The following is a 15,081-nucleotide window of genomic DNA, read 5'->3' as shown; positions in this document are numbered from 1 at the left end:
TCACATAGATAAAAGTCCAGATTTGTATTTGGTTCCTAAAGTTATTGTGTCTCCATCATTGTTGCTAAGAGCTGGTTGTTGTGTTGTTTGTTGAATCCTGATGTATTATTCCAGGTGAGATCAGGTCCATGTAAGTCATTCAAATGAGTCTCATCTTCACCTGCTGCAACATGAAAGTTGTTTCACATTAAAACATCAATGATCACAATCCAGTCGTATGATTTACATTATTCTGAAGGGAGACTTTTACTTTGATACTCGTGTTTTCATGTTAATACTTATGTGCTTTTACTGAAAGAAAATGTCGCCTGTGTGACTTTTTCTTGTGTCAGAGGACTTCTTCTCTGTTATCACGTCTTTGACTTCAATAAAGAGTAAAAACAATGAACTAATGACAAACGCTTCTTATTAGTAAAAAGTTTGAGAGACTCACAGTAACATTCAGTTTCAGTTAGAAACAGCTGAGGTCATGAAATCTCCATCATTAAATAAAACACTGAATGAAACTGAATAAATAGTTTTTTATTATTTTCAAAGTAACTGATAATATTTTTTACTATCTACAAATAAAGTTTTATTATATACAAATAAAGTGTATTATCTTTATTATTATTATTATTATTATTTTTTGTTATGATTATCATCTTTATTATTATTATTATTGTTATTATTATTAATTATTATCATTGTTATTATTATTATCATTATCATCATTATTACTAGTCTTTTTATCATCATGATCATCTCTACATGTTCAGTCTTGCTGGTGAATAAATCAGTAGAATTGACACTTTCTCTTTTCTGTTCATCACCTCAGTGGTTCCACTGTATTTAAAGAACTGGATCACTTCTCAGCTGAAACCATATTAATATCAAATACAACTGAAGCTCGTCCTGTCTCTAGTTGGATCAATATATTTGTTGGTATCACGAGTGTTTGTTTCCTCGACATATGAACAAACAGCAGCGACCTGACGCTGCATCAGAGGGATCAGTTCTCTACACACTGACTGGGACTTTGTGCTGTTGTTATCTGTGTGTGGCGAGTCCGTCTGCAGAGACACACAGCATCAAACCACTTCCTGGACTGAGTCAAAGCCTGATGCCCCTCCCTCTTCTTCCTGCTCTCAAACACAGCCAGCTCCACTCTGTTCATGTGTTTCCTTGTTCCCTCCCTTCAGATCTACAGTTTGAAGATGGGTGGAGCCAACATGTGGTGAAGTGCGAGAGCTGACAGGCCCCGTTCACTGCAGAGACACATGTTGTTTAGATCAGAGCTCAAACTAGTTTCAGTTCTGAGGAAGTGAAACTCAGACAGTCGTTGTCACCGAGAGCTGAAATGGCACAGAAAGGAGATCAGCTGGAAATCTTGTCTTGTTCCATCTGTCTGGATCTACTGAAGGATCCGGTGGCTGTTCCCTGTGGACACAGCTACTGCATGAACTGTATTAAAAGCTTCTGGGATGAAGAGGATGAGAAGAGAATCCACAGCTGCCCTCAGTGTAGGCAGACCTTCACACCGAGGCCTGTCCTGGGGAAAAACACCATGTTAGCAGCTTTAGTGGAGCAGCTGAAGAAGACTGGACTCCAAGCTGCTGCTGCTGATCACTGCTATGCTGGACCTGAAGACGTGGCCTGTGATGTCTGCACTGGGAGGAAACTGAAAGCTGTTAAATCCTGTCTGGTTTGTCTGGTCTCTTACTGTGAGAATCACCTGCAGCCTCATCATGATGTAGCTCAGTTAAAGAAACACAAGCTGGTGGAGCCCTCCGAGAAGCTCCAGCAGAACATCTGCTCTCGTCACGATGAGGTGATGAAGATGTTCTGCCGCACCGATCAGCAGTGTATCTGTTATCTCTGCTCTGTGGATGAACATAAAGGCCACGACACAGTCTCAGCTGCAGCAGAAAGGACTGAGAGGCAGAGAGAGCTCCAGCTGAGGCGACAAGAGATCCAGCAGAGAATCCAGGACAGACAGAAAGATGTGAAGCTGCTTCAACAGGAGGTGGAGGCTCTCAACGGCTCTGCTGATGAAGCAGTGGAGGACAGCGAGAAGATCTTCACTGAGCTGATCCGTCTCATGGAGAAAAGACGCTCTGATGTGAAGCAGCAGATCAGATCCCAGCAGGAAACTGAAGCCGGTCGAGTCAAAGAGCTTCAGGAGAAGCTGCAGCAGGAGATCGCTGAGCTGAAGAGGAAAGACGCTGAGCTGAAGCAGCTCTCACACACAGAGGATCACAACCACTTTCTACACAACTACCCCTCACTGTCACCACTCAGTGACTCTACAGACTCATCCGCCATCAATGTCCGTCCTCTGAGACACTTTGAGGACGTGACAGCAGCTGTGTCACAGCTCAGAGAGAAACTACAGGACGTCCTGACAGAGACATGGACAAACATCTCACTGACACTGACTGAAGTGGATGTTTTACTGTCACAACCAGAGCCCAAGACCAGAGCTGACTTCTTAAGATATTCACAGGAAATCACACTGGATCCAAACACAGCAAATACATGTCTGTTATTATCTGAGGGAAACAGAAAAGCAACAGTAATGAGTCAACAACAGTCTTATCCTCGTCATCCAGACAGATTCACTTCATATCCTCAGGTCCTGAGTAGAGAGAGTCTGACTGGACGTTGTTACTGGGAGGTGGAGTGGAGAGGAGGAGGAGTTTTTGTATCAGTCTCATACAAGAATATCAGCAGAGCAGGGAGGGGGAAACTTTATTTGGATATAATGACAAATCTTGGTCGTTATATTGTGATCAAAACAGTTTTTCATTTAGATTCAACAACATCATCACTCCAGTCTCAGGTCCTCTGTCCTCCAGAGTAGGAGTGTACCTGGATCACACAGCAGGTGTTCTGTCCTTCTACAGCGTCTCTGAAACCATGACTCTCCTCCACAGAGTCCAGACCACATTCCCTCAGCCTCTCTATGCTGGACTCTGTCTTTACTGGGGTGTTGGAGACACAGCTGAGTTTTATAAGCTCACATAGATAAAAGTCCAGATTTGTATTTGGTTCCTAAAGTTATTGTGTCTCCATCATTGTTGCTAAGAGCTGGTTGTTGTGTTGTTTGTTGAATCCTGATGTATTATTCCAGGTGAGATCAGGTCCATGTAAGTCATTCAAATGAGTCTCATCTTCACCTGCTGCAACATGAAAGTTGTTTCACATTAAAACATCAATGATCACAATCCAGTCGTATGATTTACATTATTCTGAAGGGAGACTTTTACTTTGATACTCCACGTGTTTCTGTTTTTTCAGAACACACACACCACACACACACACACACACACACACACACACACACAACACACACACACACACACACAACACAACACACAGACAGACACACACAGACAGACCACAGACACACAACACACATACACAACACACACACACACACACACACAACATACACACACACACACACACAACACACACAGACACACACACCACACAACACACACACACACACAACATATGCACACACACACACACACATACACACACACACACACACACATACACACACACACAGACACACACAGACACACACACACACATACACACACACAGACAGACACAGACACACAGACAGACACACACACACACACAGAGTCTGATAAACCATTGTCCATCTTTATAATAACAAGCTACATTTTTAATTACAGATAATTACTGTCATTTTACACAGATTTGTTTGTAATTTAAAAAGCAGAAAAATACTGTTTAAATAAAACAGTAATTTGTCTTTATAGAAATGGGAAATAGATGTAATTTATTATTATTGGCATAATGATTAAAGGAGAAGTTTGGCTGTTAATTCACATCATTTCTGTCATTTTACAGACTTTTGTTCACAATATTAAAAAACAGGAAATTACTGTTAGAAAACTTAGTTATTTTCTCTAAATTAGGACTTTTTTTTTTACAGTTTTTACAGCAGGGGCTGGCAGTTGACTGGAAACAAAGTTGGATGATCAAAGGAAAGAGACACAAGAAGACAGGAAATCATTGTCTCTGATGTCCCTTCAGAATAAAGCTCCAGAAATCCAGGAAAAAACAGGCTGCAGAACTTCATTGAGAATTCTCCTGTTTGTAAGTTTCCTTCAGTATCACAGTGATCCAGTGAGAGGTGTCTGAACATCATGATACACTGCAGACAGGAGCTGATCACAGCTGATCACCCTGATCACAGCTGATCACAGCTGATCACCCTGATCACCGCTGATCACCCTGATCACAGCTGATCACAGCTGATCACAGCTGATCACCCTGATCACCCTGATCACCGCTGATCACCCTGATCACAGCTGATCACAGCTGATCACCCTGATCACCGCTGATTCAGCTGCTGGTTATGAGATAGTTTGAATGGAAACAAGTATAAAATACTGCGCTCAAGTTGCAGCTGACAGTTAACTCACTGACTCCATGGCAACGTACTTCAGACACATTTCCGTGCTGACAGTAAATACACACTGATGCACCATACTGTAGATGAGGCCACCAGAGGGCGCTGACGAGTTGATAATGTCCCAACAACACAGATCTCATTCACTATTCTTTCAGAAAAACATTTCAGGATCATTATCAAAAAAGTTTGTCTCTAAAATGTTGTTACAGCTCCTCAAAAATCCAGCAGCAGCCGAACTCCAGAAACCAGTAACTCCAGCCGTCATGAATGAAGACCAGTAAGAAGGAAATCATTAAGTTAAACACAAGTATCTTTACACTGTGCTGAGGACTGGAGTAAATGTACTTAGTTACTTTCCACCTCAGCTACAAGCTGATCCTTTCATCACTGATCAATTGATTGATTTTGGCCTGAAGATGATGACGTTACTCAGAAATAAAAGCCAGAGTGCAGAGTAGTTCAGCTTGGTTTATTAAGAGAAGATCACACAGTCACACCTGCTGTACCTGCATTCAAGCAGTTTACTCCTCCTCAGGCTAATGCTGATTGGTTAATTAAATTATTTAAAGGTCCCATATTTTACCCTTGTGGTTTATTGTCATTAGTGTGTATTGTAACTTTATTGTTATTTTTTCCTCTTCTCCTGTGTTTTATTTTGAAGTGATGATCTATAAGAAGATATATTTGTGGTTCATCTCAGTGTAGTTTTACATCTCCTCTCTCAGGCTTCTCTCTGCAGTTCTAGTAACAACAGGTCGGTGAGCCAATCAGAAGAGAGGAGGCTCTGAGCCTCAGTCCTTGCTGATGGTTTATCTCTTTTATCTGCGTTTATTCATTGTAATCCTCATTTTCTTTCATTGTTAATAATCCTTCATACAGTTATAAACAATTCCAGTGGTTTGTAATTAACAGTGTTCAAAATAAACAGCAGCGCTCAGTTCTCCGTCTCGTCCTCTTCTTCTCTCTTTATTGACGGCAGGCTGCTGTAGGTCTGGGTCCAGTAGGTGACGTACTGTGATCTCAGGTCGTAGCTGAAGAGACCAGATGAGTCGAATCACAGTAGAAACAGAGGAGAATGGTTGAGTATAGCACAGTACAGCAGGCAGCTAGTAGAACACAGTAGAACACTGTAGAACACAGTAGAACTCAGGTACCTGATGGAAGACTTGTTGATCTTGTGGTTGATGCTCAGGTAGGGTTGGTGGTGTCTGGTGAAGGGGGGCCAGGGAACTGGGACTCTGTCACCTCTGTTGGGATCACTGGACAGGAAGAGGAGAGACAGAGCTGGGACCAGGTTCAGACCGGTTCAGACCGGTTCAAACTACTTGACACTAGTTCAGACTAGTTGAGATCAGATCAGACTACTTCAGAAGAGACTAGTTCAGACCAGTTACTACCTGCAGAGGACAAAGACACTGCTTTATAACCAAACTGAGGAGAAGTCTTGTTTGGATCAGTGGAGCAGTAAAGACCAGGACAGAGCAGTCACAGGTAGCCAGGTGTGTTGACCTGTGTGTGTGTGTGTGCGTGTGTGCAGTGCATGCGGGGCCTTTACCCGGTCTTGGCGAAGTTGGTCCAGTATGCAATCATGTACCGGGACAGGTCTCGGTGTCGGGGGAAGTAGACCAGTGGGGTGGTGAAGGGTTTACCAAACAGGTACTGCAGGTCCTCGGCGTGCTCCGCCTCCACCCAGCGAGGGAACCCTGGGATACGAGTCTTCATGTTGAACAGGTAGGAGTAGGTACGGGCTCCACTGAGGGACAAACAACAGGAAAACCAGAGTTGAATTCTGGTTTTTAAATATGAACTGGACAAAGGTTCAAACTCAGGTCTAGAAGCAGGAGCCTCAGAATTCACCGTGTATGTTTCTATAAAGCAGGAAGTTGATTTTCAGATGTGACTTGTGGCACAGAGCAGAGTGTGGTCCAGACCAAACTATCTTCTGATTAGAGTGTTGGCTAATGTGCTAGCTAGTCATGTGACTCCATAGAACAAACAGCAGAGGTTGTCAGTGTTTTTAACAAGCTATCGCTACATTAACACCTGAGATGGGGGGTCTGCAGCCCCCCTGTGAAACTGGTGCTCTAAACAAAATGATATTACATGACCACAGCAGCAAATGAGCTTCTTTATACTATTTTGTCCAAGATACATGTGATTATATATATAATGGAGAGATGGGGCAAAAACTGGAGGTCACCAGAGGTCAGATACAAACTGCCTCCACATCTGAAATAAAACCTCGGTGTGAAGATTATCTGCTGAAACGTTCATGTTTTAGTCATAAGATGCAGAGCTGGTTTGTCGGTGTACCAGCAGCTCATAATCACCTCAGTGACAGAACAGCAGCAGCTGATCTGGAGCTCTCACTCAGTGGTTTGCTCCGTCAAGATAAAACTGTGAAACTTCCATTTTAGAAGTTTAGATTAAAATTTCATTCTTGTCAAAGGAGAGAAAAACAAATAATTTGCCGAGGAGGACCATCTGATATGACTGAAAGCTCTGATACTGTGTACCCCCCTTTACTAGTTCAGTCATTTTATTAATTGCTACATGCACTACTCTGTCTAATTGTCCTTATTTATATTGACGTGTAGTGTATGTCTCCCCTCTTTAACTTGGACTTTGTCAACTCTGTTTGAAGGTGTAATATAAATAATGTTATTATTATTACTTTTGCCAGTGTTTCTTCTGGTCAGATGTTTAAGTGGATTTTTGTTGTCCTGATATTTACTGTGGGCAGTGCTAATAACGTTCAATCTATTACAATGAATTATAATTTACCACTCTGGGAGTAAACAGTGATGTTTCAGCTTCTTTTCTCACATTCAAAACAAAAACAGACTCTGACCACCACGATCCTTCCACCTGGATCTTCCACCAATCAGATCTGACCTGGTATTGTTGGCATGGAGCTGGAGGGCGATCTGAGTCGGGACCAGGAACAGGAAGTCTGTCTCGATGTCGGCCACCGTCTTCTTCACCACCGCCTGCTCCGGAAACGACCCCCAGTTAGACGAGTAAACGCTGTAGGCCGAGTCGACGGCAGCGTTCCCCTTCTCTTTAGTCAGACCGGCCAGCAGACCCTTCACATGCTTCCTGAGGAGAAGACAGGAGATCAACCAGAAAGTCTTCACAGCTCCTGTCTTTGCTTCATTGGAGCAGAAACTACAATCAACAACTTTTTTTGATTCAGTTGAACAAACATTTGAGTTGTCCACACAGTGACGTCACAGCTGGAATCATCAGGATCAAGCTGCATAGAGTGAGGTGTCATCTGCATATTGACGAAACTTAATATTGACTTCAGTATACGGTAACACATAAAGACTTGTGTCCCAATTCAGGGGCCACATCCTTGGGAGGACGTGGTCTCCGAAGGTGTGGCCCTTCGTAGTCGATCTCCACATTGGATCCTTGGTTGCCCAGGAAAAGAAGGTCGTGTTTGTCGGTCGCATTTGAAGGAGCCTCTGAAATGGGACAGTCTATTCGCGCTGCTGTGAAGTAATCCTCCGAAGGATGTGGCTCCTGAATTGGGACACAGCTCTTGAGTCGAGCCTTGTTGGACTCCACCTGAATTATGGCAGTGGAATCACCGGCTAAAATATTATATTCTCTACTTATTGTGCATTGCATGATGTTAAATCTGTATCTATGATGACATGAAAATTTGACATTGTTTAAATTGTAATTATCTCGGTTCATCTTTTATTGAGAACTCTCTTTGAACCTGGTTCTTCTGGTCCTTTGCAGATTTTTACTTCAAAATAAAAGTCTCCAAAGCAGGCTGATAGTGCCGTGGTGCTTCTGTACTCACACAGGGGTGGTGGAAGTTTTGTTGTTGATTGAAGGAACGTCGACTCCGGCAAAAATGTGTCCGTCCATGCTGTTGACTCCAGCCATGTAATCAAACTGAGCGGTGTTGTGGAACAGCCGGCTGGGTTCATCTGGAATAAAATCACCATCGACCACTGGAGCGAGTTCAAGGAGATCCATGACCACACCTACCGAGAGGACGGACACAGAGACAGTTTGACTACAGTTTCAATGTCTCTACTCTTACGAAAGCAAGTGGTTGAGATCCCTCTGGTCACCTTTCTTAGCTTTTCCTGCTCACTCTCCATATACTCCATATGGTTTTTATGCCTCCGCACCGGTGACAGTCAGAGCGGCAGCCATTTTGTTTTTGGGTTGTCCACCTGACCTGTCTGTCTTTCATTTAATTGTATTTTACATCTTGTTGCTATTTGTCAACCTTGTTATCTGGATTTCACCTTCTGAATTTTGAAGTGTTATTATATATATATGGTTTTTTTTGTTGTTTTTTGTTTTCTATGTACTTGGGAAGTTTTCTTCCGTATTAAACTGTTGCTGATTGTTAGTGCTGATCCCACTGAGAATCAACAGCCAACATTTGAAACACACCGTTCCTGTCTGTTTGTTTTGGGTCTAAATTCTGAGCTCAGCAGCTGCTTTACGTTACGAGTTGTGTGTCAGTCGATGCAGATGTGCAGATGGACCTTTTCCAAGAATAAGCAGCACATCGATTTTTCCCGCCATGGTGAGACCAACCGGGTCGCTCATCTTCAGACACGTTAACATCTCGTCCTGGTTACTTCTCCAGCAGCCGACCTTACGGGCGATCTGCAGAAACAAACCCGGTCCACGTCAGTCGTCTACAGTCCATCGACAAGATCAACGAGATGATTCATGAAGAATTTTACTCCATGACACACACGTGTATTTTTACTCCATATGTGACGAAGATCAATGAACAGAATCAATAACCGAGCTGTATTTTACGAAACGTCAGAGGTAAAGTTTGATGCAGTGTGTGTGTGTGTGTGTGTGTGTGTGTGTGTGTTTGTGTTTGTGTTTGTGGACCTTCTTGGTCAGAGCCATGGGTTTGGTCTGTAGAGCCCAGGGACTGAGAGCCACACCACACTGAGTGATCGCTCTGCGGAACAAGCCTTTACTGTGGGGAGACAGCATCTGAGAGAGAGACAGAGAGAGAGAGAGAGACAGAGAGAGAGACAGAGAGAGAGAGAGACAGAGAGAGAGAGAGAGACAGAGAGACAGAGAGAGAGACAGAGAGAGAGAGAGACAGAGAGAGAGAGAGACAGAGAGGGAGAGACAGAGAGGGAGAGAGACAGAGAGGGAGAGAGAGAGGGAGGGAGAGACAGAGAGGGAGAGAGAGAGGGAGAGAGAGAGGGAGAGATTTACTAAAACATAACTTTGATTTACAAAGTCGAGATTTTGACATTAAAAGTCAGAATTATTTGCCTTTCCATCCACTGACACCAGGAAACTGACTTTAACATAGATTTAATTTCAGGAATGACACAGTTTGACTTCGTAAATCTTACAATTTTGAATTTGATTTCAAAATTTTGACAGAAAAATGCATAAATTTTACCTACAATAAGTATCTGTGTCATTTCCAACATTAAATCTTTGTTATTCTTTTCCAGGAATAAACTCTCGTCCATGTGTGCTACATAATTTAAGCTTAATGTTTGAATGATTTAGTAAATCTTAATGAGTCAATTGTTTTTACTCTTAATTTTGTAAATTAAAAAAGCACTTTCAAATGTCAAATGTCAGGTTTCATAGTTTAGCCTTTAGCCTTTAGCTTCTCTATGACTCGTGTGTTCGTCTTAGTTTTAGCTTTAATTCGTCACTGAGTGTCAGTGACGGCAGCTCAGGTGAACGCTCACAGATGTCTTTAACCTCTGACCTGGAAGCTGACACTGGCGGCTCCGGCTGATTGGCCAAAGATGGTGATGTTGTCAGGGTTTCCTCCGAACACCTCGATGTTCCTGCGGACCCAGGAGATGGCAGCGTGCTGATCCCACAGTCCATAGTTACCTGAGAGGCAGCAGGAGTCACCTGATCACTGTTTCCTGTCTTAGCCTGAGATAAAGTCTGACGTGGTTGGTTGGTTGGTTGGTTGGTTGGTTGATTGGTTGGTCATTTGGTTGGTTGGTTGGTTGGTTGATTGATTGATTGATTGATTGATTGATTGATTGATTGGGCGTTTGGTTGGTTGGTTGGTTATTTGATTGGTTGGTTGGTTGGTTGGTTGGTTGGTTGGTTGGTTGGTTGGTTGGTTGGTTGGTTGGTTGGTTGGTTGGTTGGTTGGTTGGTCATTTGGTTGGTTGGTTGGTTGGTCGGTTTGTTGGTTGGTTGTTTGGTTTGTTGGTTGTGTTTTCTCCTCACTGGGAGAACAACTCTGTTTAAATGGGAGGAGCCACAGCCACTATAGTATAGTTAATGTACCAACATGCAACTGTGTGGGAACAGGAGGTCATATGAGGATCAATGTGTGCAAATTGTGCGATAACAGGAAGTACAGGTGGCCTCACCCAGTCCCTCGAGAGACTGTAGTGGAAACTGTTCTCTAAGTGTGATGGTATAAATACTGGAGTTGTTCTGGTCTGTTCAGTTGAAACTCATTTGAATCCACAAGTCGCAGTTTCAGTCTCTTCTTTAAGACACCTCCGGGGACAGGACACCACACTGGCAGTGAAGACAGACTGATGTGTCTCAAGTCCCGTGCTTCCAGACTCACAGTGAGTGTGTCCACACTGACAGGTACAGCACTGTGAGAACCCAGATGGTTCAAAATGGTCAAAAAATTGAGTGTAGGGGCGTCGTGTAGCGTAGTGGTTTAAGCAGGCGCCCCATGTGTAGAGGCTACAGTCCTCGCTGCAGTCGGCCCCGGTTCGAATCCCGCATCGGACGGCCTTTCACTGCATGTCATTCCCCCTCTCTCTGCCTCCCCGTTTCCTGTCACTCTCCACTGTGCTGTCCATTAAAGGCATAAAAGCCCAAAAAAAAATATCCTAAAAAAAAAAAAAAATTGAGTGTAAAACGATAGACACTCACCCTCAACAGCTGCCATCTTGGCTACATAGTGAGGAACCACCAGTGTATTTTCGAACTTGTGGGAATGGTGGCTGAGGAAGAAGAACATGATGTCGTCTGCACAGGCTGCGGTTTAGTTTCCATGTTTCCAGGAATCTTGGAGGGCACATGTTGCAGTCGTTATTTCCGGTTTATGTACAACAGCAGTGTTTGAACAGAGATAACACCAGCTCACACATTGTACTGTGTCCTGTGTAAACACTGTAGTACATGTACTGACTGCTGTATATGATCCGAGTCTCAGCATTAGAATGCTGCATAAACAGCAGCTGACGAAATGTTTTATTTTGAAGGAAACATGATGAACACAACAACAGACTCTTCAGATTGCTTGGTCTGTGGATGACTCGCTGTTCCAGGTCCAAGATGAGAGATTTTGATGTTGTGGTCATGAAGCAACGATCTACAACAACCTGAAGCTCCTCCCAGCTGACACCTGAACCACACCTGTAGTCCTCAGCGTCTGTCCCCACAATATTAAACTGAGTCAAACGAGTGGAAACAGATTGAGATCCAGATGAGTGGATTCTGTCCAGCTCCTCACATCTGAGGAGCTTTTAGCAGCTGAGCTAACAGCCAGTTTATCTGCTAACATACTGATAACACAACACACACAGCGACCACGCGCCTCTGATAACAGGCATGCTGGGAAATCACCAGCAGGCACCAAAACACACCAGTTCAATCCCAGTCTGACTCTGAGCCCAGAGGATTTAACTCAGCATCATGTACAACTCACAACTCAGTCAACCAGAGCTAACTAATGTCAGCCAGGTCAGAAATATGTGGACACCAAATTCACTCACCATGAATGTGAACATGACGTGCTGCTAATGTCAACGCTCGACCTGAGGACCATCAGAGTCCATTACACTAGACTCACCTGTTCACCTGCTGACCTTTTAACCTGCTCTGGACCTTTTACACCAGTTCTGGACCTGTCCCAGTTCTGGACCTGTCCCAGATCTCAGAGTCCAGGACTAACATATGTTAAACCATACGTACCCTGCTGGTTACACACCTTGTTGTTATGAAATGGAAGCAAAGAAGAAGAAGAAGACTGGATCATAGAGGTACTGACCGTATCAAGCTGGAGAAAATGAGATGTGAAATGACCCATCTGTTTGTTTGTTTGTTTGTTTGTTTGGTTGGTTGGTTGTTTGGGTGGTTGTTTGGTTGGTTGGTTGTTTGGGTGGTTGTTTGGTTGGTTGGTTGTTTGGGTGGTTGTTTGGTTGGTTGGTTGTTTGGGTGGTTGTTTGGTTGGTTGGTTGTTTGGGTGGTTGTTTGGTTGGTTGGTTGTTTGGGTGGTTGTTTGGTTGGTTGGTTGTTTGGGTGGTTGTTTGGTTGGTTGGTTGTTTGGGTGGTTGTTTGGTTGGTTGGTTGTTTGGGTGGTTGTTTGGTTGGTTGGTTGTTTGTTTGTTTGGTTGTTTGTTTGGTTGGTTGGTTGGTTGTTTGGTTGTTTGTTTGTTTGTTTGTTTGTGGTCTTGTTGAGGTCTTTCAGTGGGGTTGTACTGGATGAGTGGATGGCTGTTATAATTGTTGTTGTTTTGTTCAGACCTGGCAGTCGGGCGTCTCCGGTGCTGAGGAAACCCAGCGTACCGACTCGGTAGTTCACCGTGACGACGATGACCCCGCCTCTGTCGGCCATCTCCTTCCCATCGTACAGAGAGTCCCCGAGGATCGCCACGTCGTTAGACGCTCCCAACAGGAAGGCGCCGCCAAACAGGTACACCATCACTGGGAGGTTGGTGGACACTGGAGACAGAGAGAAAAATATAGATACAAATAATAAACAATAATAATAATGATAAAATAACGATGATAATAAAATAATTCAGCAGTGACCCAGGTTCATTAATCAGTTTTATTTTAAAATTTTAAAAGAGCTGAAAATTTGTGTCCCGTCAGTCAAGAACATAAATTACCCATAATTCCATGGGTCGACTGAACTTTTTAAAACACAGTGAAATCATGATTATATCTGAATATTATTGATTAATATCAAGTTTATGAGCTGAAGTGAAAACAGTTCAATGACTCACAAACTGATTTATTATGAAAGGAAAGATTGATTTCCTGTTGAAAGTTAACACGTAGAAAATAATCACAGGTTCAATGCTGGTAAAAATCCTTCAGCCCCACAGCGAGCTGCAGACTTTCACAATAAAAGCTTGTAAGAAGACATCAAGTGTGTGTGTGTGTGTGTGTGTGTGTGTGTGTGTGTGACCTACATGATCGTCCCTGTGGAACAAAGATGTTCAGGTAGAGACAGTCCTCGCTGCCCTGGGTTTTTGTCTGCAGCAGCGTCACCTGCAGGCAGCGATCCCGATACTTTGTGGCCTTCAGGATTCCTGGAAACAACAGACACAATAGACACTGTGACAGGAAGTCACTGTTTCATGCTCAGTTTCTAATGCGTCCACACAGGTACACGAGTCAGTCAGGGTCATGTGACCCTGAGGGTCACCTGCAGAGAAGAACCCATGTACCAGACTTACAGTCATGACCGCCCCTCGCTGTATTGAACATGCAGACTACCCATAATCCATTTATCAGTCAGTGGTGGCCAGTGTACTCGTTTATGCTGCAGTCTGCTGGGGCAGCAGCATGTCAGACCCCAACACAAGGAGACTGGAAAAGCTGGTCAAAGAGGCTGGGTCTGTGCCGCAGGACGCATGCAATGTAAGATGGAGGCCATCTTAGACAATACAACCATCCTCTCCACAACAATCTGGCAGGACAGAGAAGCAGCTGCAGCAAACGTCTCATCTCACTGCAGAACAGAGAGGTTCAGGAGATCCTTTTCTCCCACTGCCATCAGGCTGTAGAACACCTCAGCCAGAGGAAGTGGACTCATCTAATTATTACTGTTTTTTTATTTTTAACTGTTTTTATTACTATTATTATTATCATCAACAATGAGCTAATGGACACATGAATTTCCCCTAGGGGATAAATAAAGTATCTATCTATCTATCTATCTATCTATCTATCTATCTATCTATCTATCTATCTATCTATCTAATCCAGCTGTCTCTCTCAGCGTCATAGCTTCCTGCCACAGAGTGATCAGTGTTGTCTGAGGTTGTTCTGATGTTCACACTGATATTAAAGTTGTATAAGCTCAAAGGTCCACTTATTATGGTCCACGAGCTCCATCTCATGAGGTTGCTGATGAAGACAGTGAGATGCAGTCGAAAGCTCTGGAAAGCTGAGGTTCTGTGTTTTGAGCTCTGACTGAAGCCAGAGGAAGAGTTAAAGGAACCACACCTATCAGCTCTGTTGAGTTTATCTTAAAACACTACACTACCCATGAGCCCCAGAGGCTGTCGCTATGGAGACAACTCCATTCATATCCTGAACCAAACTCCACAGCTGCTGAGTTGATCCAAAGGTTAAAAGTTGACCTCTAACTTCACAGCAACAGAGGCTGATTGGACGATAGTAACAGAGAATTCTGGGATTGGTAGTTGTCATGGTTACAGGCTGGATGAATGAATGAAGTGTGCGCTGTGTTTGTGTGAGTTACCGCTCCATCCAGGATGAGGTTTTGGCTTCTCGAACTTTCCGGGGACGTCAGCGAAGGGGATTCCTTTAAAGACGTCGACGGTCCTGAAGAATCCCATCCTGTGGCTCTTCCCCTCCACCTGCCCCCCTTCCGTCTGCACCACCCCCAGCTACACACACACACACACACACACACACACACACACACACAC

General features: G+C 43.7%; 1 protein-coding gene and 1 pseudogene across 1 annotated transcript in view; one reads left to right on the top strand and one right to left on the bottom strand.

The window, feature by feature from the left end:
* The first annotated feature begins 1,079 nt into the window (after positions 1-1,079).
* LOC111236130 lies at positions 1,080-3,206 on the top strand (annotated as a pseudogene).
* Positions 3,207-5,240: 2,034 nt separating this feature from the next.
* The window catches only part of LOC111236129 (bile salt-activated lipase-like), a 10,630-nt gene continuing 789 nt past the window's right edge, over positions 5,241-15,081 (bottom strand). The window contains exons 2-12 of the mRNA XM_022764746.1: positions 14,892-15,039; positions 13,594-13,713; positions 12,920-13,117; positions 10,173-10,303; positions 9,320-9,427; positions 8,956-9,079; positions 8,253-8,439; positions 7,331-7,534; positions 5,991-6,188; positions 5,590-5,694; positions 5,241-5,466 (exon numbers count right to left, since the gene is read on the bottom strand). Coding sequence (XP_022620467.1) covers positions 5,370-5,466; positions 5,590-5,694; positions 5,991-6,188; positions 7,331-7,534; positions 8,253-8,439; positions 8,956-9,079; positions 9,320-9,427; positions 10,173-10,303; positions 12,920-13,117; positions 13,594-13,713; positions 14,892-15,039 — 1,620 coding nt within the window. The 3' untranslated portion in view covers positions 5,241-5,369. The remainder of the gene's footprint in view (positions 5,467-5,589; positions 5,695-5,990; positions 6,189-7,330; positions 7,535-8,252; positions 8,440-8,955; positions 9,080-9,319; positions 9,428-10,172; positions 10,304-12,919; positions 13,118-13,593; positions 13,714-14,891; positions 15,040-15,081) is intronic.

This window comes from Seriola dumerili, unplaced genomic scaffold (genome assembly GCF_002260705.1).
Source record: "Seriola dumerili isolate Sdu_G_001 unplaced genomic scaffold, Sdu_1.0 BDQW01000567.1, whole genome shotgun sequence".
NCBI classification, from domain to species: Eukaryota; Metazoa; Chordata; class Actinopteri; order Carangiformes; family Carangidae; genus Seriola; species Seriola dumerili.
Note: the sequence above shows the minus strand (reverse complement) of the source record. Positions and strands in the feature narration are given on the sequence as shown.